A 23,961-nucleotide genomic window follows, 5' to 3' on the forward strand; every position below is an offset into this window, starting at 1 on the left:
GAGGACTGGGAGAATGTCATATGGTCAGATGAAAAAAACTCTACTCGTCGTGTTTGGAGGAGAAAGAATGCTGAGTTGCATCCAAAGAACTCCATACCTACTGTAAAGCATGGGGGTGGAAACATCATGCTTTGGGGCTGTTTTTCTGCAAAGGGACCAGGACGACTGATCCATGTAAAGGAAAGAATGAATGGGGCCATGTATCGTCAGATTTTGAGTGAAAACCTCCTTCCATCAGCAAGGGCATTGAAGATGAAACGTGGCTGGGTCTTTCAACATGACAATGATCCCAAATACACCGCCCGGGTAACGAAGGAGTGGCTTCGTAAGAAGCATTTCAAGGTCCTGGAGTGGCCTAGTCAGTCTCCAGATCTCAACCCCATAGAAAATCTGTGGAGGGAGTTGAAAGTCTGTGTTGCCCAGCGACAGCCCCAAAACATCACTGCTCTAGAGGAGATCTGCATGGAGGAATGGGCCAAAATACCAGCAACAGTGTGTGAAAACCTTGTGAAGACTTACAGAAAACGTTTGACCTCTGTCATTGCCAACAAAGGGTATATAACAAAGTACTGAGATGAACTTTTGTTATTGACCAAATACTTTTTTTCCACCATAATTTGCAAATAAATTCTTCAAAAATCAGACAATGTGATTTTCTGGATTTTTTTTCTCATTTTGTCTCTCATAGTTGAGGTATACCTATGATGAAAATTACAGGCCTCTCTCATCTTTGTAAGTGGTAGAACTTGCACAATTAGTGGCTGAAGTTGGAGGGGACATCAGACTTGACATCTGCACTTGCTGATTAAGTTGTTGTTTAAGTTTCCCAACTTACAGGACTTTGAGTTACTGGTGATGTGAAATTCCACAACTGCATGGTGACTTTCCAGCACAAAAATTTGCAGGCTCATCCCTTTTATTGACAACCACTGTGCTGCATATCAAAGCCGATTTTCTGTGTTGAAGGGTTTACAGGTATGGTGTGCTGAGCCAAAATGTCTGCCCTTTTTGTTCTTTATTTTCATTCTGTCATGGTAGTTGTAAAAAATAAAATGAATAAAAAATAATGAAAGAAAAGACGACATCAGACTGGCAAGTGTTTCTTCTGATTGAGAGGTTCATCTCTGCATTATCTGTTTTGCATTTGTGGGTGTAAGCTTAATGGTTTTCAGATCTCCTGCACGCTGAGCCTGCCCTTAGGTTTGATTTTTTGTTTATGACCTTTTTGGTTTTGTCAGAGTGTGCCACAGACTGGTTTAGTGAATCGCTTAATACGTCCGATTACACAACTGGCAGCACACCAAGACTACTTCTTCCTGGCCGAAGTCTACCATTGTAAGAGTGCTGTAATGTGACATGACCTTTAGTTAAAGTGTTTGTGGTCTTGAAAACACAGGGTGGGGCATAAAGATCACCCACATTTCGAGGGAGAACTGTCGTCGGGGTAGAGAGGTGTGAGGTAGGCTCTACCGTTTTCAGTACCCATCATGAGTTGGACCGGTGAACATCGGGGCTTTGTTGTTCAAGCATATTATGAGAACAAGCGTTCTGTGATAGGGACGCAGAGTACACTTGCCGACTTTGGTGTGATCAGGCCACACTTGTTTTTGAGGAAGGTGGTGCACCGGTAACTGTGACCTCTGACCTGTACGTTGAAATGTTGGAAACCTTTCTGCGCTCCAAACCAGACGATGTGGATACAGAACGTGTGTAGTTTCAACAGGACGGGGCCACAGCTCACACAGCACAATGTTCACTCGGAGTGTCGAGTTAAATGTTCCCTTGGCATTTGATCTCTTTAAGGAGAGTTGTGGGGTGGCCACCAGATTTAAGCCCATGTGACTTTTTCCTTTGCTTTCAAACATCATCCTCTATCTCTTGAGTATTTGAAGGAAAAGTTCAGATAGAAAATCAACGCCATTCCGCCTGAGATGACCCGGAGAGTGATGGAGAACTTCTGGGAACATCTTCAGCAAAGTAATGTATTGCCAACGACGGCCACCATTTGTCTGATGTGATTTTTTTAAAAGCCATTAAAACAAAACTGTTTATGTACTTTTCAGAAATATATAGAATTTGTTTTTAGATAGCTTTGTTCATTTTTTTTTATACCCCTTCAAAAGGTGGGAGATCTTTATGCCTCACCCTGTATTTCTGTTATGCGACAACATTTAGCATTCAGCTCGTGGGTGTCATGAACCATCAAGCCTTTCCTGAAATGAGACTTCCTCCCATGATATTAATGATCAGAGCAAGTTTACTTTAAAATGACTTCATCAAGATCACGGGGACACAGTTGGAAACTTGTGAAGGGTAAATTTCGGCACAAACATGAGGACGTTTGTCTTCACACAGACACATGGAATAAGTGACCAAGTAGGGTGGTAGACAGCAGGAATTTAGGGACCTTTAAAAGTTGACATGGTGTTACTTTAGATCAGTTAAAGTGCAAAGGGCCGGCGAGCTTTGTTGGGCTAAAGGGCCAGTTCTTGTCCAGATTGTTCTAATGTTGTAAAAAGTTCCTACCCACCAACAAAATTAAATTGCAAAGGGCACCCATGAAAACTCAGAACTATTATGGTGCTTCCTTGTGTAGCGTTATGGTCTGAGAGCCTGGGATCTTTTGTTGTTAAAATTGTAACGAGTTACTGGCAACTGGTTAACCTGCAGTGAGAAACTAAAGTCGATCGCTCAGCGGGTGGTGGAAACTTAAAGCCGATGGTCTCTGAAGCAGAAAGCACTTAAGTAACTATAGAAAACGGAGAATATGACATCAATACTAAACGTAAGTTCTCTCTGCCCGTTGAGGGCACGTTTATATGTTGTGTGTCTTGCAGCATGTACACTTCAGGTTTTCCAGCCAACATTGTAGACAGCTTCACGTGCCAAAAGTGTTTAGTTAATTTAGAGTTGGTCGGGAAAATACGCGAATTGGAGGACCGTGTTAGTAATCTGATAGCGATTAGGCAAACCGAAAATTGGATCGACTCGGTTTGTTTAGACAATTCGGCTACTTCTGATTCGGCTTCAGTCTCTCCAGGTCCCACTGTAGTCAGTGCGCGGCCGAAGTCAGCAGCACCAATTCAGCCACAGGGCGAGTGGGTAACAGTAAGACGGGGGTCTAAGAATCCAAAATGTAGTCCCCCGGCACCCAGGTCACCAATTCGGACCCAGAACAGATTCTCAGCACTCCGCAGTGCACCTGTTGAAACTGAGAATAAGACAGTGCTCATAATTGGCGATTCCATAGTGCGGAATGTTAGAATTCCAAACTGTGTTAAACCAGCAGTTCATGTTAAGTGCCTCGCAGGGGCCAAGATTTCTGGCATAGAGGCCGCATTGGACCGTGTCGCCGACGATGAAGTATCTACCTTATTGCTGCATATCAGCACTAATGATATTTATTCACAGCAATCTGAGGTATTAAAGAGGAACTTCATCTCTCTTTGCATCAAAGCTAAAAGAAAATGTCGGAATTTAGTTGTATCTGGCCCCTTACCAAGATTACATAGAGGGGATGTGATTTATAGCAGATTGCATTCCCTTCACTGCTGGCTAGAAACCTGGTGTGCAAACAAAAGCATAGCGTTTGTGAACAATTGGGATGATTTTTGGGAAAGGCCTGGATTTTTCAGAAGAGATGGTCTTCATCCTAACTGGAGGGGATCTTATGTATTATCCCAAAATATGGCAGCAAATCTGCCTGGTTGACTGATTAGAGCACCACACACGCTGCAGTCATGTGATCTTAAATCACAGGCTGTTGTTTATCCCACCTGTTACTTTCCTGAAGCTGTTACCCATAATCCTTGTCATGGGGCATCCAGTAAATTTAGTCTTGATACAAACCTTAAATTAATTGATAACCAAAAAATAAGGTGTATAATTAGACCAAGGGATAAAACCAGACCCTCCACCAGGGGCATCTGTAATAGAAATTTACTTCAAATTAAAACAAAAAATATATCGGCAGTTCAGAAAGAAGCATACAGTTTTAAATGCTGCTTATTGAACATTCGCTCTCTTGGCACTAAAGCTGTTTTGGTAAATGATATTATATTAAGTACAAAATCTGATCTGTGTCTTCTCACTGAAACCTGGCTTAGTAAATGTGACACTGTCCCCCTAGCGGAGGCGTCACCAGATGGCTACTCGTTCCTTCATAAGTCTAGAGATTCTGGTCGAGGAGGAGGCCTTGGAATAATTCACTGTAACAAAATGCAAATTACTTTTAAGAATTTAGGCAAATTTACATCCTTTGAGGCATTCATTTTAAATATTAAAACCGATTACAACACAATTATAGTGCTAGTCTATAGACCACCAGGGCCGTATTCATTGTTCATGTCTGAATTTAGCAACCTTTTATCTGACTTGGCTATAAATTATCATCACTTAGTACTGATGGGGGATTTTAATGTACACATTGATGTGGAAACTGACACTTTTAGCAAATGTTTTACTTATTTGTTAAATTCAGTAGGATTTTGTCAGAATGTCAAAGGTCCAACTCATAATCATAACCACACATTAGATTTAGTTATAACTTACAAAGTTGAAATTCAAAATTTAAATATTGCTGCATTAAATGAAGTTATTTCCGATCACTTCTTAATTACATTTGATTTAGTCCTGCCCTTGTCAACACACTCCCAGATTAAAACAAGGAGAGTGCGACATCTAGATTGTAACTCTGCTTCAAAATTTATAGATACTTTGAGTAAGTCGAGTGTAATTGTGGAAAACAATTCAGATCAGTTAACATCAAATGTAAACGTGGAAAACAATTTAGATCAGTTAACATCACATTATAATGTGACCTTGAGAGATGCTCTGGACACAGTGGCTCCCCTTAAAACAAAAGTGATCAAAGCACATAGAAACTCTCCCTGGTTTAATGAAAACACTCGAGCTCTTAAATTAGAGTGTCGAAAACTGGAGCGCAGATGGAGAACAACAAAGCTACATGTCTTTCAAATTGCATGGACAGAGAGTGTTAATAAATATAAAAAAGCCCTCTTTAAAGCTCGCTCAGAATACTATTCTACATTAATAGATAACAATAATAAAAATCCTCGTACTGTTTAGAACAGTGGCTAAATTAACAAATGGAAATTCAGATCTACAGTGCAAAATACCAACAGACATTAGCAGTACAGACTTTATGAACTTCTTCAATGAGAAAATTAAAAATATAAGATCCCAGATCTCTTCATCACAGTACAAACCACATACTAGCTTAGCAGACCCTGTCTCACATTGCATTCAGCACTTTAGTAATTTTAATCCTGTATCTGAGCAGGAAGTCGTAACTTTAATTTCTAAAATGAAGCCCACTACTTGTTCCCTGATCCAGTGCCAACAAAACTCGTAAAAAGTGCAATGGATGTTCTTGCAGTGAATATTTTAAACATTATCAATAATTCATTATTGCATGGCACAGTACCTGATACACTAAAAGTGTCAGTCATTAAACCATTACTTAAAAAGTCAGACCTAGACCCACACATACTAAATAATTATAGGCCTATTTCAAATGTACCGTTTCTCTCTACTAGAAAAAGTAGTTGCCAGTCAGCTTCAGACACACCTTACGCATTACAATTTATTTGAGAAATTCGTCTAGTTTTCGCACTGGTCACAGTACAGAAACGGCACTAACGCGGGTTGTAAACGACATTCTGATATCCTCCGATGAAGGAAACTCCACTGTAATTATGTTGTTGGACTTAAGTGCAGAGTTTGACACCATCGACCATTCTGTTTTACTACACAGGCTAGAAAATTATGTTGGGCTTACAGGCACCGTGCTCGCTTGGTTTAGTTCTTACTTATCAAATCGATTCCAATATGTACAGAAATGTGCTGACAGTACTCCATCATTATACACAGAAGTTCAATATGGTGTCCGGCAGGGCTCAGTACTGGGACCTTTACTGTTCTCACTTTACATGCTTCCACTGGGATCTCTCATTAGGAAACATAATGTTAATTTTCACTCGTATGCAGATGACACCCAGTTACACCTTTCATTTAAATCAGATGAAGTTTCTTTGATGTTGTCTTTAATTAGTTGTGTTAGTGAATTAAAGGAGTGGATGAATGAGAACTACTTGTCTTTAAATACAGATTAAACAGATGTTAATTGTTGGAGGGAATGACGCTGATCATAACAATATTTTGTCATCATTTAACTCCGTTGGAATCCCAATTAAATTTACTCAATCAGCCCACAATCAAGGAATTATCTTTGACTCTAGCATGTCATTTAAAGCGCATATTACAAAGTTGTCCAAAACATGCTTCTTCCATCTTAAAAATGTTAGGAAATTAAGGCGCTTTCTAAATAAACAGGATTCTGAGAAATTAATTCATGCATTTATCTCTAGTAGGATTGACTAATGCAATGCGGTGTTCACTGGATGTTCAAACTGTTCTTTATACAGCCTCCAGTTAATACAAAATGCGGCTGCAAGAATTATTACAAGAACAAGAAAATACGAACACATAACTCCAGTTCTTAAATCCTTACACTGGCTTCCGGTTAAGTTTAGGGCAGATTTCAAAATCCTCCTTTTAACATATAAAGCATTAAATGGCTGAGGTCCGGCTTACTTGTCTGAACTTATCATGACTTACAAACCAGAGCGCACATTAAGATCGCAAGGTGCTGGTCTACTTATGGTTCCAAGGATTAATAAAATAACAATGGCAGGTCGAGCTTTTAGTTACAGGGCCCCTAAACTGTGGACTGGTCTGCCTGCTACTATAAGAGATGCCCCTTCGGTCTCAGCTTTTAAATCCCGGCTGAAGACTCACTACTTCAGTTTAGCACACCCTGACTAGAGCTGCTGATTAACTGTACAGACTGCATCTCTGTTGTTAGTCATTAGCACTAAAACATAAGTAACATGATAGTTAGAATTGGATACTAACCCTCACCTATTCTGTTTCTCATCTCGGTACTCAAATGTGGCACTTGGTGCCACGGCCCACCTGCCAGGTTGTTTTGCCTGCCTACGGTAAAGTCATCCCTGATGGAGGATCGCAGGAATCGTGAGAAAGAGGGGTACTTTCATCGGATTGGCTGGCCCAACACTGTTTCAGCCGTGGAATGGCCAAATGAGGGAGGCAGCTTAATGGATGAAGTCTCCAGGAGTCTAAAATTATCCAAATCTTATTATGTGATATCATCTCCTGTTAAACTCTGCTCCGTACTTCTAAAAACAATTTTTATATTTTATTGTTCTGTTCTGTGTATTGTATTGTATTGACCCCCTTCTTTTGACACCCACTGCACGCCCAACCTACCTGGAAAGGGGTCTCTCTTTGAACTGCCTTTCCCAAGGTTTCTTCCATTTTTCCCTACTAGGTTTTTTGGGAGTTTTTCCTTGTCTACTTACAGAGTCAAGGCTGGGTGGCTGTCAAGAGTCACGGCTTGTTAAAGCCCATTGCGGCACTTCCTGTGTGATTTGGGCTATACAGAAATAAACTGTATTACTGTCCGCTCATTAAGAAGTCCTTTTGTAACGTCTGCTACATATTTTATGTGCTATGTTTCAGCCCCTTGTTAGATTATGTTTTGAGATTATTATGTTATGAGGTTTTAGGCTCATAACAGCAGAAGGCCGCCCGCCTCACCACTTCTTTTAAGTTTAGCTCTTGGAATTCTTAGCAGACCCTCATTTGAAGATCTAAGGTTATGATTTGGAGTGTAAGGTGAGAGACATTCAGAGATATAAGATGGAGCAGATTACTGAAGGCTTTGTAAACCATCAGCAGGATTTTAAAGTCCATTCTAAATGGCACAGGTAACCAGTGTAGCGACGCTAAGACTAGTGTGATGTGTTCAGATTTTCTTTCCTAGTTAAGATTCTAGGAGCTCCATTCTGCACTCGCTATAACCGATTGATGTCTTTTTTTGGTGGTCCTGAGAGGAGTGTGTCACAGTAATCTAATCAACTAAAAACAAAATTGTGAACTTATTTCTCAGCATCTTACAATGTTATAAGAGGTCTCACTTTTGCTATATTCCTTAAGTGGGAAAAAAATGCTGTCCTAGTAATCTGATTAATATGCGATTTAAAATTGAGGTCAGAGTCAATAGTTACCCCTCAATTCTTTACCTTTTGTCTTAGTGGATCAAGTTTATTTCTAATACCCTCATTATATTCATTTTTGCTAATCACTAAAATTTCTGTTTTCTCCTTATTTGAGAAAATTCCTATTCATCCATTCAGAAACACAAGTGAGACATTGGGGTGAGTGAGACGAAAGAGTCGGGGTCATCAGGCACATACAGTTGTGTGTCTTAGCATAGCTATGGTGGATCACATTATGCCTTGAGATGATCTAATGCCTGGGTACAGTAACTTCACCCATTTGCTTTCTGGTTGATATCGCATACTGCAGTTTCACAACCTTTATCATTTGTCTAAAGCCTTTATTTTCAATAACAGTGTAAGGTCTCATGTCTTAACAGATAGATTCTGATATTTGTTTGGATGTGTGACAAATTAAATGGTCACTTGGAAGTAGCTGCTGTCTCCAGTGCTGATTGTTCAGGCTCTCCTTGTTTGGATGTCAACTGAGGTTACGTTTGTGGGTGACTTCGGGGATAAGTTGTTATAACACAAAAACTTCTGAGCTACACAGATTACCTTTGCTTTTATCAACTTGTGGTTCTTTACATTGTTTAAATCCGTAGTAAGTGCACACATCTAATTTAAGTGTTGAAGGTGCTGATTCCAGTTGAGGAGCACACACCATTTTGGGTGATGTAGTAAAGTGCTTTTTCTATCGAAAGAATTTTCAGAAACTTGCCAGTAGTCATTTAACACTGGGTGGGGTGGGGGAGGTAAATGTGGTTGGTTATTGCCTGGAGACCACCATATGAGATAGTAACAGACTGATCATTTATCTAGAGACAAAGTGACTTACATTAATATTTGGTTCAGGCTCTGTAACATGCTGTAGAGTCATGATTGCTTTTCATTTTGGCTGAGACCAGAGTTCTGCCTTGGATGGCTCAGCGTAGTCTCTGCTTGTTATTCCTGCAGTTCTTCTGTGTTGAGTCCATGTAGTTGTCTCTTCTAGCTGGGCTCCTTACGGCTACAGAGTAGAATGTGATAAAAGCATACGACGATTGCCAGGGATTTTAAAGCTGGCTAAACATTGCATTGTGCTTTTTGTTTTCTTTCATGCAGGTGGGTGGCGAGAGCGAGAAAAGGCTCGTGAAGAAAGCTGGGGTCCCCCACGTGACATGGGGGGCTCAGAAGATAGGGACAACAGTCACGGAGGAGAAGAGGAAGAAGACCTTGATCGTTTCAGAGAGCGGCGGGCACCAAGGTGAGAGCCCAGTGGAGTTCTTCATATTTAAGTTTAATTTACTGTAGAGTTTCATGTTGTAATTCTACCAATTCAGTTATTGTGGATTTGTTGTCCAGTCCCACTTTGTGTGGTGTTTGTGTCGGCACCTGAGGCCACCGGTTTTTGAGTCCTTTATACAGTGCATCCGGAATGTATTCCCAGCGCATCACTTTTTCCACATTTTGTTATGTTACAGCCTTATTCCAAAATGGATGAAATTCATTTTTTTCCTCAGAATTCTACACACAACACCCCATAATGACAACGTGAAAAAAGTTTACTTGAGGTTTTTGCAAATTTATTAAAAATAAAAAAACTAAGAAATCCCATGTACATAAGTATTCACAGCCTTTGCCATGAAGCTCAAAATTGAGCTCAGGTGCATCCTGTTTCCCCTGATCATCCTTGAGATGTTTCTGCAGCTTCATTGGAGTCCACCTGTGGTAAATTCAGTTGACTGGACATGATTTGGAAAGGCACACACCTGTCTATATAAGGTCCGACAGTTGACAGTTCATGTCAGAGCACAAACCAAGCATGAAGTCAAAGGAATTGTCTGTAGACCTCCGAGACAGAATTGTCACTAGGCACAAATCTGGGGAAGGTTACAGAAAAATTTCTGCTGCTTTGAAGGTCCCAATGAGCACAGTGGCCTCCATCATCCATAAGTGGAAGAAGTTCGAAACCACCAGGACTCTTCCTAGAGCTGGCTGGCCATCTAAATTGAGTGATCGGGGGAGAAGGGCCTTAGTCAGGGAGGTGACCAAGAACCCGATGATCACTCTGTCAGAGCTCCAGAGGTCCTCTGTGGAGAGAGGAGAACCTTCCAGAAGGACAACCATCTCTGCAGCAATCCACCAATCAGGCCTGTATGGTAGAGTGGCCAGACGGAAGCCACTCCTTAGTAAAAGGCACATGGCAGCCCGCCTGGAGTTTGCCAAAAGGCACCTGAAGGACTCTCAGACCATGAGAAAGAAAATTCTCTGGTCTAATGAGACAAAGATTGAACTCTTTAGTGTGAATGCCAGGCGTCACGTTTGGAGGAAACCAGGCACCGCTCATCACCAGGCCAATACCATCCCTACAGTGAAGCATGGTGGTGGCAGCATCATGCTCTGGGGACTGGGAGACTAGTCAGGATAAAGGGAAAGATGACAGCAGCAATGTACAGACACATCCTGGATGAAAACCTGCTCCAGAGCGCTCTTGACCTCAGACTGGGGCGACAGTTCATCTTTCAGCAGGACAACGGCCCTAAGCACACAGCCAAGATATCAAAGGAGTGGCTTCAGGACAACTCTGTGAATGTCCTTGAGTGGCCCAGCCAGAGCCCAGACTTGAATCTGATTGAACATCTCTGGAGAGATCTTAAAATGGCTGTGCACCGACGCTTCCCATCCAGCCTGATGGAGCTTGAGAGGTGCTGCAAAGAGGAATGGGTGAAACTGGCCAAGGATAGGTGTGCCAAGCTTGTGGCATCATATTCAACAAGACTTGAGGCTGGAATTGCTGCCAAAGGGGCATCGACAAAGTATTGAGCAAAGGCTGTGAATACTTATGGACATGGGATTTCTCAGTTTTTTTATTTAGTAATAAAATAAATAAGCTGTTAGTGAAGGACTTGGGCAGCTGCAATACAGGCTTGGGGAGACTTGTGCCAGGTGGAGTTTAATGTAAACTAAAATGAACTGTCAACTGTGGGACCTTATATAGACAGGTGTGTGCCTTTCCAAATCATGTCCAGTCAACTGAATTGACCACAGGTGGACTCCAATGAAGCTGCAGAAACATCTCAAGGATGATCAGGGGAAACAGGATGCACTTGAGCTCAATTTTGAACTTCATGGCAAAGGCTGTGAATACTTATGGACATGTGCTTCCTCAATTTTTTTATTTTTAATAAATTTGCAAAAACCTCAAGTAAACTTTTTTCACGTTGTCATTATGGGGTGTTGTGTGTAGAATTCTGAGGAAAAAAATGAATTTAATCCATTTTGGAATAAGGCTGTGACATAACAAAATGTAGAAAAAGTGATGCGCTTGCTGTGAATACTTTCCGGAACTGTTGACAACACTGGATGTTCAATGGGAGCCATTACTTGAGTGACAAATTCTAATCTGCCCATTTTCAAGGAGTGTTTCTTAATAAGCAGATAATTGAAAATGGCGATGAAGTTGTTGCTCCCCTTAAGCTTTCACTGTGTTCTGCACAGCCCATTGCTACTCAACAGCATTTGGACGCAATATTGGGAGCAAACCCTTTGGAAAAGGGACAATGATAAAGAATGTGGCAAATGAAAAATAAGCATTTAAAGGTATGAGTGGAAAAAACAATTCAAAATTTCTTTGAAATAAATATGGAATTTGTATGCCGGATAAATAAATGCAGAGTTCAGTTAAAGTTGGGAACAGCATGCTGGTTGTAAAATATGTTGAAATAAAACTGTGTAACCCCCCAGCAGTGAAGTGATTTAAGGGGATTGAGAGGAGTGATTTAGTTAAAGTGACTGTCAAAGGTGCGGTGTGTGCTGGCAGAGATTGTCACAGTTCTGTCATTGAACTGTTGAGCTTTAGTTTCTCCTCATTCAGTGCACTGTGTCCCTAAACAAATGATGCTAAGGTATTCGCTTGAGTGAGGGGCTTTAGTGTAAAGCTGGTTTAACGCAGCAGAGGCTCTTTTAGGGGTCACCATCTTACCTCTCATCCTGGGTCATTCCTGAGACCTTAACATCACCTTTGTGATTACAGTTAAAGTGCCAACTAGAATTAAACATTATGTTGTATTTTGTGACTATGGCAACTTGACATTATTCCTTCAGGGGGTTTGTTTCAAACCCACCGGTTTTGCTAGAACTGCATACTTCACTCCAGTTTTTGTTGCTCTTATTGCTGGAATGTTCTGTGCTTTTAAGCGTTACTGAAAATGTCCGGATCTAATTATGCAATTTTCATTACGCTATAACTAAATTTTATTACATAGAGAATTCACAAAAAATTCTTTTTGTTGCTGATAGATGGCAGCATCTGCCCAGCATTCATTTATTACAAGATATTTCGAACAATTCTTTTGTCTTGCATTGTTTTCCTGCATTGCATTAAAAGTTGCATAATTAGATCTGGACCACCCTATAGACACTTGGATACATTTCAGGTCTTTTTTTCTTCCCCGCTAGTTAAGTGGTTTGAGTAACCTTTTCAGTTCTCCATTTCATTTAATTCAAATGATTAAACTTATCCTTAATATGAACAATCCACTTTCATTTTGCAATATCCCTAAGAGATCCAATGCCCTTAATTCTACAGGGAGGAAGGTAGCAGTGTCTGGCGACGAGGTGGAACCGGGGAAACCAGCAGCTGGCGAGACTCTCCTCGGAAGGATGACTGGGACCGTGGTGATCGTGAAAGACGTGACGATCGTGACCGGCGCGAGACAAGAGACAGACGAGATGACCGTGAAAGAAGAGCTCCGCCAAGAGACACTCGGGAAGAGGGTAAGTTCTGGAAAGAAAATGGCTGCTGCTTGTGAAGCCCATGTGAGGCTTTCCAGAGAGACTGATGTGTGGCAATTGCTGGCCTACCTTGATTACAGTAAGAGGGGTTTTCCTTTCTGCCCTTCTGTTTCAGTAGCTCAGTATAATAGAAACTATAAATATCCCTGGTAGATGTTCTGTCTCAGTGCCGTGATGAGTTTCCCAGTATTACAGCCTTTTATTTGTGTGTGTGTGTGTGTGTGTATTATATACAGTGCATCCGGAAAGTATTCACAGTGTATCACTTTTTTCACATTTTGTTATGTTACAGTCTTATTCCAAAATGGATTAAATTAATTTTTTTCCTCAGAATTCTACACACAACACAAATCCCATGTCCATAAGTATTCACAGCCTTTGCTCAATACTTTGTCAATGCACCTTTGGCAGCAATTCCAGCCTCAAGTCTTTTTGAATTGATAGATAGATAGATACTTTATTAATCCCAAGGGAAAATTCATATACTCCAGCAGCACCTTACTGATACAAAAAAAAAACAATATTAAATTAAAGATTAATAATAATGCAGGTAAAAACAGACAATAACTTTATATAATAACGTTTACCCCCCCGGGTGGAACTGAAGAGTTGCATTGTTTGGGAGAGGAACGATCTCCTCAGTCTGTCAGTGGAGCAGGACGGTGACAGCAGTCTGTCGCTGAAGTTGCTCTTCTGTGTAGAGATGATCCTGTTCAGTGGATGCAGTGGATTCTCCATGATTGATAGGAGCCTGCTGAGCGCCCTTCGCTCTGCCACAGATGTCAAACTGTCCAGCTCCATTCCAGCAATAGAGCCTGCCTTCCTCACCAGTTTGTCCAGGCGTGAGTCGTCTGTCGTCTTCTTAATGCTGCCTCCCCAGCACACCACTGCGTAGAAGAGGGCGCTCGCCACAACCGTCTGATAGAACATCTGCAGCATCTTATTGCAGATGTTGAAGGACGCCAGCCTTCTAAGGAATTATAACCGTCTCTGCCCTTTCTTACACAGAGCATCAGTATTGGCAGTCCAGTCTAATTTATCATCCATGCCACAATATGATGCCACAAGCTTGGAACACCTATCCTTGGCCTGTTTCGCCCATTCCTCTTTGCAACACCTCTCAAGCTCCATCGGGTTGGATGGGAAGCGTCCGTAGACATCCATTTTAAGATCTGCCCGGAGATGTTCAATCTGATTCAAGTCTGGGCTCTGGCTGGGCCACTCAAGGACATTCACAGAGTTGTCCTGAAGCCACTCCTTTGATATCTTGGCTGTGTGCTTAGGGTCGTTGTCCTGCTGAAAGATGAACCGTCACCCCAGTCTGAGGTCAAGAGCGCTCTGGAGCAGGTTTTCATCCAGGATGTCTCTGTACATTGCTGCAGTCATCTTTCCCTTTATCCTGACTAGTCTCCCAGTCCCCATCCCCACAGCATGATGATGCCACCACCATGCTTCACTGTAGGGAAGGTATTGGCCTGGTGATGAGCGGTGCCTGGTTTCCTCCAAACGTGATGCCTGGCATTCACACCAAAGAGTTCAATCTTTGTCTCATCAGACCAGAGAATTTTCTTTCTCATGGTCTGAGAGTCCTTCAGGTGCTTTTTGGCAAACTCCAGGCGGGCTGCCATGTGCCTTTTACTAAGGAGTGGCTTCTGTCTGGCCACTCTGCCATACAGGCCTGAATGGTGGATTGCTGCAGAGATGATTGTCCTTCTGGAAGGTTCTCCTCTCTCCACAGAGGACCTCTGGAGCTGTGACAGAGTGACCATCGGGTTCATGGTCACCTCCCTGACTAAGGCCCTTCTCCCCTGATCGCTCAGTTTAGATGGCCGGCCAGCTCTAGGAAGAGTCCTGGTGGTTTCGAACTTCTTTAACTTACGGATGATGGAGGCCACTGTGCTCATTGGGACCTTCAAAGCAGCAGAAATTTTTCTGTAACCTTCCCCAGATTTGTGCCTCAAGACAATCCTGTCTCGGAGGTCTACAGACAATTCCTTTGACGTCATGCTTGGTTTGTGCTCTGACATGAACTGTCAACTGTGGGACCTTCTATAGACAGGTGTGTGCCTTTCCAAATCATGTCCAGTCAACTGAATTTACCACAGGTGGACTCCAATGAAGCTGCAGAAACATCTCAAGGATGATCAGGGGAAACAAGATGCACCTGAGCTCAATTTTGAGCTTCATGGCAAATGCTGTGAATACTTATGGACATGTGCTTTCTCAATTTTTTTATTTTTAATAAATTTGAAAAAATCTCAAGTAAACGTTTTTCACGTTATCATTATGGGGTGTTGTATGTAGAATTCGGAGGTAAAAAATGAATTGAATCCATTTTGGAATAAGGCTGTAACGTAACAAAATGTGGAAAAAGTGATGCGCTGTGAATACTTTCCAGATGCACTGTATGTGTATAATATACGGTTGTGTTTAAAAAAAGTGAATAAGGCTCCAAATTCTTATCAGAGCTTTTATTTCCATACACACAAATGCATTGGGAGCACTGCTCATTATATTCCAAATCAAAAAATAAAGAAAAATGGATCAAAGTTGTGTTATTCTTTTTCAGAAACTGAAGAAAAAAACTAGCAGTGTCTGCATTCTTTACAAACTCAAACATTCACTGTATAAACTGAAAAAAGATTTTGCTTTCCTTTAAATCACTCGACTAATACTAAGTTTTATAAGTAAGCACTGTTCCTGAGATCTGCTGCACATGTCTGTTGCATGGAGTCGACCGACTTCTGGCACCTGCAGACAGCCCAGGATGATTGGACTCCATTCCACAAGTCTTCTGCATTTCTTGGTTTTCTCTCAGAAACAGCATTTTTGATGTCACCCCACAAGATTAAGGTCTGACCACTCCATAACATCAATCTTGTTGGTTGGAACCAAGATGTTGCATGTTTACTGGTGTGTTTGGGGTCGTTGTCTTGTTGAAACACCCATTTCAAGGGCATAAGGCAACACGACCTCTTCAAGTATTTTGAGGTATTCAGACTGATCCATGATCCTTGGTATGCGAGGAATAGGCCCGACTCCATAGTATGAGAAACATCCCCATATCATGATGTGTGCGCCGCCCTGCTTCACTTGTCTTCACAATGTACTGTGGCTTGAATTCAGTGTTTGGGGGTCGTCTGCGGCCCCTAGAACCAAAAAGATATTACTTTCATCAGTCCACAAAATGTTGCGCCAGTTCTCTTTAGTGTGTTCTTTGGCAACTTGTCACATCTTCAGCACGTCTTTTGCCGGGGCTTCTTGTCGATAGCTTGGCTTCACATAGGTGTCTTCTAATTGTAGCGCAGGTACTCACATATAACGTTTAGGCCAGTGTTTACCAACCTCGGTCCTGGGCACCCCCGTGACTGCAGGTTTTTGTTCCAAGCAGATTCCTACTCACTGACAACACGTGATAGCACTCATCTCATTTAATTAGCTGGGATTATTTTTCTTTTTTTCTACATTCAGAAAAACACAGCAGTATGATTTTTACATTTATCAGACATTTAGAAATATTTCTGCTTTTGCTATTGATTTAAATGCTTAACTCTCTTTTGTTGATTTCATTATATTTTCATCTTTCTCTGTGCATTTTTTCCCCTTTGCTGTATCTTATTAATGACAATTAAAAATGTGCAGAGCGACACACAGGCAAACAACACGGAATAAGCAAAGGCTGCAAGTACTTTGGCATCAAACCCACTAATTAGTAAATAATGGATTCATTAAACAATTAGAATGAAGATGAAAATATAGTTAAAGAAAAAAATACATTATTCCCATATAACTGCTTGGTATATTTATATAGATTTATTTATATATTAGTTTTCTAATGTCTATATTTTTCCCAAAATACAGAACTTGGGAAATAACACTTACTTAATTAGCCCAGGAGTCCAAGTAAAAACTGAAGCTGGTTGGGACAAAAACCTGCAGCCACAGGGGGGCCCACAGGACCGAGGTTGGTAAACACTTCTTTGACATTCCTGGAGCTGATCATTGGCTGAGTCTTGGCCATTTTGGCTCTTCTTCAGTCCATTCCAATGGTAGTTTGCCGTTTTCTTCCACGTCTTTCAGGTTTTGGTTACCATTTTAAAGCATTTGCGATCAGCTGTGCAGCCTATCATTTTTTGCACTTGTTTTCCCCTCTCCAATCAACTTTTTAATCAAAGTACGCTGTTGTCTGAAGTGACCCATTTTACTCCCGATTTTCAGAGAGAAATGCACTCTAACCAGCATGGACTACATTTGCTGCGTTCCTTCCTTAAATGAGGGCCATAATTGTCACCAAATGAATTAATGAATGACCTCACTAATTGAACTCCACACTGCTATTATCTTGAACACGCCATGACTGTTAGCTCTGTTGGTTTTCTATTACTCAGACTGACTATAAATATATATGTTAGTTATTTATTTACTTGGCAGCTTTGGCCCATGCTCGCTACGCGCGCCAACCCTAATACCTGTGCTACGTGCTAGCCTTTTTGCGGTTCTACCACTCGCGTACGGGGATGCAGATGTACAGTTTACTATTTTACATTACAGAGAGTAATTAACCATATTAAAAAATAGTAACATAATAATTTGAAAGTAAATTGTTTCATGTTGCATTTAGTTATTCGTTGTGTAATACGATTTCGTTCTGTAACTTTGAAATTAACAAACTTTTTAAACTTGTAAAACTTAAGTAAAAACAATTTTTTTAATAAAATTTTCGTCAATATCGCTTTGAATTTTGATTCTGTGTTTGGGCTTTCATTGTGACAACGTAACGTATAACTGGCGGTGATTGAATTTAGTTTCTTTCTCTTTATGGAATATAATGACTTTTTCTAATGTTTGTCCCTGTGATTTGTTAATTGTCATAGTAAAAGCTATTCTAACATGAAACTCAACGTTTTAATACGAATGGCAGATCAAGATCTCCTTTGGTGTCTAATGTTATCCCCTGAAGATGTACTCCATTACCTTTCTTGGATACGTCCTTTCTACAGTAATTTGGCTGGTGGCAGACCAGACAGTGTTAACGGTTGTCGATATTCTTTGTGATATTATAAGTTGGTTTTCATCTTCCGCACCATCACCACCAACTGTTTCAGCAGAGTCTATTGATATGCATTTAACCAATTTGCGGTGTAACTGATTGACATTTTTGCCGTTAATTTGTTTCTCGGTTCTTGGATTTCCCGTGTACTCATTTCTTCTGTTGATAACCCTTTGGGATGAAATTTTTCAATAAGATTTGGACAGAATACGTCTTCTTTTATTGGGAACTTAAAGTGAGGAAAACGTAAAAATGTATAAGAGCTGAGAGAGCAGGAACTGTGTGTGACAAATGTATTCACACCAATGAGAGGTGAGAGGACCTTGAGCGTGGCGGAGAGGAGGGCGGGCCTTGAAATAATCTCATGGCCAAAGTCTCGACTCGCAGGACTTGAATAAATCTTCCAAAAAGTCTCATCACAGGATGTTTTTATAATAATAGATATATATGGGTGTGTATGTATGCTTACATATAAAATATTCAAAGCTACAATACAGTCCATCCTCGACATTCGTGTGTTTAACTTCCAGAACGTAAAGCATTTTTGATTTTATGTGTAACCTCAGTTTTACTTTCTAGATTATTTGCCAGTGGTATCATCTGCACACTTAACTGGCTTGTTACTTGTATTCCTTTCCAAGTCATTTATATGTATTAAAAATAGCGGTGGTCCCAGCCCTGCTGGACGCCACTCTTAACATCAGCCACTTCTAATAACCTCACACCATCACCCTCTGCATCATGAATGGCAAGTTTAAAGCGCCACAAATCGGTTATTAAATGTTAGAACACGTGCTGAGTTGATCCTGCTGAGGATATGGTAATAAAAAAGCTGAAGGCAGTGTTTTTGAGTAAGTAAACGAAGTTAATACATTTCACTCTTCCTCTCTGTTAGACGTGTACTCCCGCCCGTGATATGACGAGGTACTTCTGATTTGTGATTTGTAGCAATTTTAAATCCGTTTTTGCTCATTTTCGTCACATGTAGTAAAAGACTGAGTGATTGTAAGCGTGACATTTTTTTTTCCCCCCCAGTGTGAATTGTTTCCATCTGGGCCTCAACATGCACTAAGATCAATAACGGTGCTTGGCACAGGCTTTGACAAGGGGGCTGACAGTTTGCTGTGCTGGTAAGATGATCAGCCAGGAGAAGCGCACAGCTGGTCTTCTTTTAAAATGGCTGAATCTCACAAAAATGTTGTGCTGTTTGCTTTCCTCCCATTCTTGTGCAATTTGAAGATGCGGATCAATACCTGATAATGTTCTTGTCTGGGGGAAAAATGGACTACCACCTCATGACTCTAGATAGATAGATAGATAGATAGATAGATAGATAGATAGATAGATAGATAGATAGATAGATGTTAAAGGCACTATATAATAGATAGATAGATAGATAGATAGATAGATAGATACTTTATTAATCCCAAGGGGAAATTCACATACTCCAGCAGCACCTTACTGATACAAAAAACAATATTAAATTAAAGATTGATAATAATGCAGGTAAAAACAGACAATAACTTTGTATAATGTTAACGTTTTACCCCCCCAGGTGGAATTGAAGAGTCACATAGTGTGATGGAGGAACGATCTCCTCAGTCTGTCAGTGGAGCAGGACGGTGACAGCAGTCTGTCACTGAAGCTGCTCCTCTGTCTGGAGATGACACTGTTTAGTGAATGCAGTGGATTTTCCATAATTGATAGGAGCCTGCTGAGCGCCCGTCGCTCTGCCACAGATGTTAAACTGTCCAGCTCCATGTCAACAATAGAGTGTTGTGTTCTTTATTATCTTAAATTGTAAAAAAAAAAAAAAAAATCAATTCATTCATGAGCGTCTGTTTAGAATTTTTTCAGAACTTGACAGTCTGATCCAGTGAGGCCTGTGATCAACCTTTTTATTTTACTTGCGGTTTTATTCTTTACAAAGAACCATTTCAGACGGGACAGTCAAGTCGCAGTGCTCTGTCAACCGTGTTGTGTGTTGAACGTTGTGTGCGATGTGCTCTGTTAACTTGTGTTTGTTCTCTGGTGATGTTTAGTTTCCAAATGATGAATTAGTTAATTAAGTACATCCTAGTTGTGCAGCTTGTACAGTTAACAAATTTGGAGAGTGACCAGTGAGGTTCTCCATCCTGATGGACACTTAATGGGGTCACTGGCCAGATACACACAGCATGAAGACTTTTTTTTTTTTTTTTTAAGCCCGTTTTCATTTTTGTTTTTCGCTAATAAACCTCTTAGTGAAAGTTCTATGTATGTTTATTTTGTATATTTTGTTTGACACAATAATTTTGTGTATTGTGTTGATTTTAATCTTTCTTTTATTTTTTTATCATGTGCATTTGTTCAGTAATTGAATTAATTTTTCCTAAAAGTACCTTACTACTGTTGGGGCAGAAAACGCAGCAGAGGTTCTCACCTCGAAAGAAGGCTCTAGAAGTCGGAGGATAGGCAAACAGAGTAATTAGCTTTATTGCGACAATCAATAACGCGGACTCAACCAAACTGAGCTGAGCCCTGAACACACCAACAGTTACAGTTAATAGAATCATCCTGACCTCGCTCAAGGCCGCTCATTCGCTGTTTATTTTGCTTGTTTATTTTATGAAGACCACCAATATTTCTCGCGTTCTACTATTCATCTTCCCCTTATTATTATTTTCTAGCCAGCCTTCAACTTGCAGATGCACACACACACCCCAAAAAATCTCGGGCTCCCTCTGTCTGTCATTCTCCCCTTCTGTCCTTCAGGTTGATAAGATATTGGGGGTTTCAGCTAAGCTTTAATTAAAAAAGAAGTATGGCATATGCCTCTATTTACCTATTTGCTTGGCATGCCTGATTTGTATTAACGCTTACACTAAGTTTAATGGGGCGGAGTGGTGGCTCTGAGGCTAGGGATCTCCGCTGGCAATCGGAAGGTTGCTGGTTCAAATCCCATAAATGCTCTGTTGGCCCCCCGAGCAAGGCCCTTAACCTGAAATTGCTCTGTCCTGGGTGTGACGTTGACCTGCATGTAGGCCCTCAGGGAAAACTTGGGCGTTGGTGGCAGAATTGGCACTCCAGTCATCATAAACTAACCTCCCACTGTTCCACTCCATCTGAACTGGTGTGGTGCTGATGGCTGCACTCGGGTCCTAATCTGGGATCCTGAGGTGGTTTGTCGTGTGGTGGGTGCGTCGATGGGCTGTATCAGTGCCTGCTCCTAAGTTTAATGCTGATAGGTTTTCATATCTCCTTAAGCTACTACAAGAATAAAATGACCTTTTATTTTCCATACTAGCTCCTGCTTTTATGATGTACCTGACTGTTTCCTAGACGTGTCTGCCCCAGGGCACAGTGACAGTTGCCACCACCACCTCCTTCTGTGACTTTCTGAGAGCTACAAACCACTGAACCTCTGACATTCTCTTGTAAAGTTTGACTAAGTAAGAAGTACCATTTGGTGTTTCTGAATTGTCACCAAGGAACTCTTGTCTTCCTTTAAAAGTTAATTCAATGTTTTTGGACTAAAGTCGAATTCTATTGCCATAAAGGTGAGGTCAATTTTATCAGTCCCAAGGGTGAAATGCAGAATTCAGACAATTACAAAAGCAGACGTCTGAAGCTACTTTCACTGAATGATCCTTTGTTAATTGTTTCTTAGGGAGTACCTGGAGACGTCCCGGAGAGGAGCGAAAAGAGGAACCTCGGGAAGAGCGAGAAACCCCCCGTCGAGTGCCTCCACCCTCGCGGGAAAAGGAACCAGAGCGGGACGGAGAGCGAAACGCCTGGAGACCGGAGAAAGACAAAGAGCCTCCGCGGCGCAGCAAGAATGAAATCGATGATGATGGCTGGACCACTGTCCGCCGCTAAGAAAACTCTCCACCTGAATGAAATGCTCTTCTTTCTCCCTTTTGATGTATATGCCAGAACCTTGGTCTCTTAAGTCCCTCAGCTTCATATTTTCAGATTGCGTGCCATTGGAAAGCAGAGGGAGCTCTTAATAATCATGTGCCGTTTAGCCACTGGCAATGGGTAAGGTTGGCACAAATGGTTTGCTTTGTGTAGACGTTGCCTTTTGTTGATAAGTGAAAAGCGCTTACCATCAAAGCCCTTGCACACATCAATGGCCTTCATTTAAAGATTTCTGCTGCTTGATTGGGGAGCGCAGGCTCCTGGTGCAAACCCTTCACGTGTGGGAGAGACGGATTGCTCTCTGCTGATTGGATGATGCAGGAGCCGAATGCAGTGTTTGGTCCGGGGGGGGAGGGGGGCACATGTGAGGCGTTTCTCACTTTTTGATATGGTTGGTAGGTACACTTGTTGTTACGCCAAGCGTGTGGCACTTGCATTCCCAGACTTCCTCTCTGGCTTTCAGATTATTCAAATCATTTTTCATCAAGTTATTTACTTGCCTAAGGATATTGGTAAAATAATATTTTATATAAAGTGTGAAGGTCACACATCGTATTCCAAGGCTCCTGTGTTTTAACCGTAAGTTCTTCAGCTTCACATGTTGCTAGTAGTACTTGTGTTGGCATTAATAAAATAATAAAAATGAAAAACTGACCAGGCTGCATGGCTTCTAGGTGTTTAATTTAAAAGAATTAATAAAGCTATCTGGCAAATGCTTGATGCGCTTGAGATATTTTTGTGTTTTTCGCGCTGATGTGAAAATAACAAATTGTTTTAAATTGGAAGTCACTTGGATGCAAGCGGCTCTGCCAGTCAGCATGGTACGAGTCTCAGGGTAGCTCAGGATGGCAGTGTGAGGCATCGGGGAAACGTGCCTGGTCACAAACATTGGTACCTGTCTACTTGCCAGTAGTCTGACCATGAGATTTGTTGGGTTTGCCCCCCCAGTGCTCTCCATGACAGCCCCCTCAAACAGAGAAGAGAATTAAAAAGTCCACCTTTAGAAGCCGAATCCGTACAGGCGGTGAAGTGACAATTTGTTAGGTTAGATGGGAGACGCGTCTTCTCTTTTGTTTATCCTGATCTCGCCCTCCCACTCTCTGTTTGTCTTGTTGTTCGTTGGGTACATCGACTGGTGGGGTCCTGCACATCTGACACACGCTGAGCAAACTGAACAAAACCCACAGGCTCAACCTCTGCTGTTCTTCAGTATTTAGCTGCCCTCCTGAGGACTGTGTCCTGCGTTGTCCCCCCCCCCCCCCCCCAGTTAATTCTGGGTGTCTGTCAGGGGTCTTCTCTGCTCCTGCTCTGTTCAGTGCGGACATGGACTGGTTGGTGGGGGGCATCTGTTGGTGAAGAGAGAGTCTCTGATCTCGACTTGGCTGACGATGCTGTGATCTTCAGTGGAGGCTCGAGAGACTTAGTGAGGGGTCTGAGTGTCTGGGCTTGTGAGGGTCCTGATAAAAACCAGAGAGTCAGGCCTTTAATGACCTCTTGGGCACATCAGCAGGGTGTCTGTCTGCAGAGAGAGTGTCGACCTCATCATGGAGAGCTTTACTTGCATCAGGCGGTGACATTCGTGTGACTCTTCCTATGAAGTCAGTAAATGGATTGGGAGAGCATGAGGGGATCATGAGGTTATAAAGGGGTGTGTGGTGGTCCTGATATCTGCAAAAGGACGAAGGTCTGAGTCTTTAAGAGCCCTGGTGCTTCCTGTTTGTGAGACTTGGCCGCTATCCAGTGACCGGAGATGAAGACTCGAATCCTTCATGTGTGTCTCTTCAGAGGGTCCTTGGGTCCCGCTGGTTTGACTTTGTGTTGCTCATGGAGTCCTGAATGAGTCGCGAGACCTGCATTGTGAGAGAGCGTCGGTTACGGCATGTGGCGCGATTACCCGAGGGTGATCCGGTCGGCAGAATCTTCATTGTTGAGTGGCTGGACCAGGCCAAGGGGGCGCCCTCGTAACACCCGGCTGTGGTAGATATATGGGGTGGGACTGGACCCGCATGTCTGCCAGGATCCCGAGCTGATTTGTAGTGTGGTGGGCATGCTGTACCGGCACATGCTCCCCACCCTGACTGGACATTGAGATGGCCAGTGACGTGTACGCCACTGTACAACTGAACCACTGCG

At 41.9% G+C, this 23,961-nt stretch overlaps 1 protein-coding gene across 3 annotated transcripts in view; it reads left to right on the forward strand.

The window, feature by feature from the left end:
- eif3s10 (eukaryotic translation initiation factor 3, subunit 10 (theta)) overlaps window positions 1-22,546 on the forward strand; it is an 86,773-nt gene extending 64,227 nt beyond the window's left edge. For all 3 annotated transcript variants that reach the window (XM_028825652.2, XM_051923600.1, XM_051923601.1), the window contains 3 exons: window positions 9,207-9,348; window positions 12,673-12,860; window positions 21,578-22,546. In XM_028825652.2, coding sequence (XP_028681485.2) covers window positions 9,207-9,348; window positions 12,673-12,860; window positions 21,578-21,786 — 539 coding nt within the window. In that variant the 3' untranslated portion in view covers window positions 21,787-22,546. The remainder of the gene's footprint in view (window positions 1-9,206; window positions 9,349-12,672; window positions 12,861-21,577) is intronic.
- Window positions 22,547-23,961: the final 1,415 nt, after the last annotated feature.

Source organism: Erpetoichthys calabaricus, chromosome 2 (genome assembly GCF_900747795.2).
Source record: "Erpetoichthys calabaricus chromosome 2, fErpCal1.3, whole genome shotgun sequence".
In the NCBI taxonomy this organism is placed as follows: Eukaryota; Metazoa; Chordata; class Cladistia; order Polypteriformes; family Polypteridae; genus Erpetoichthys; species Erpetoichthys calabaricus.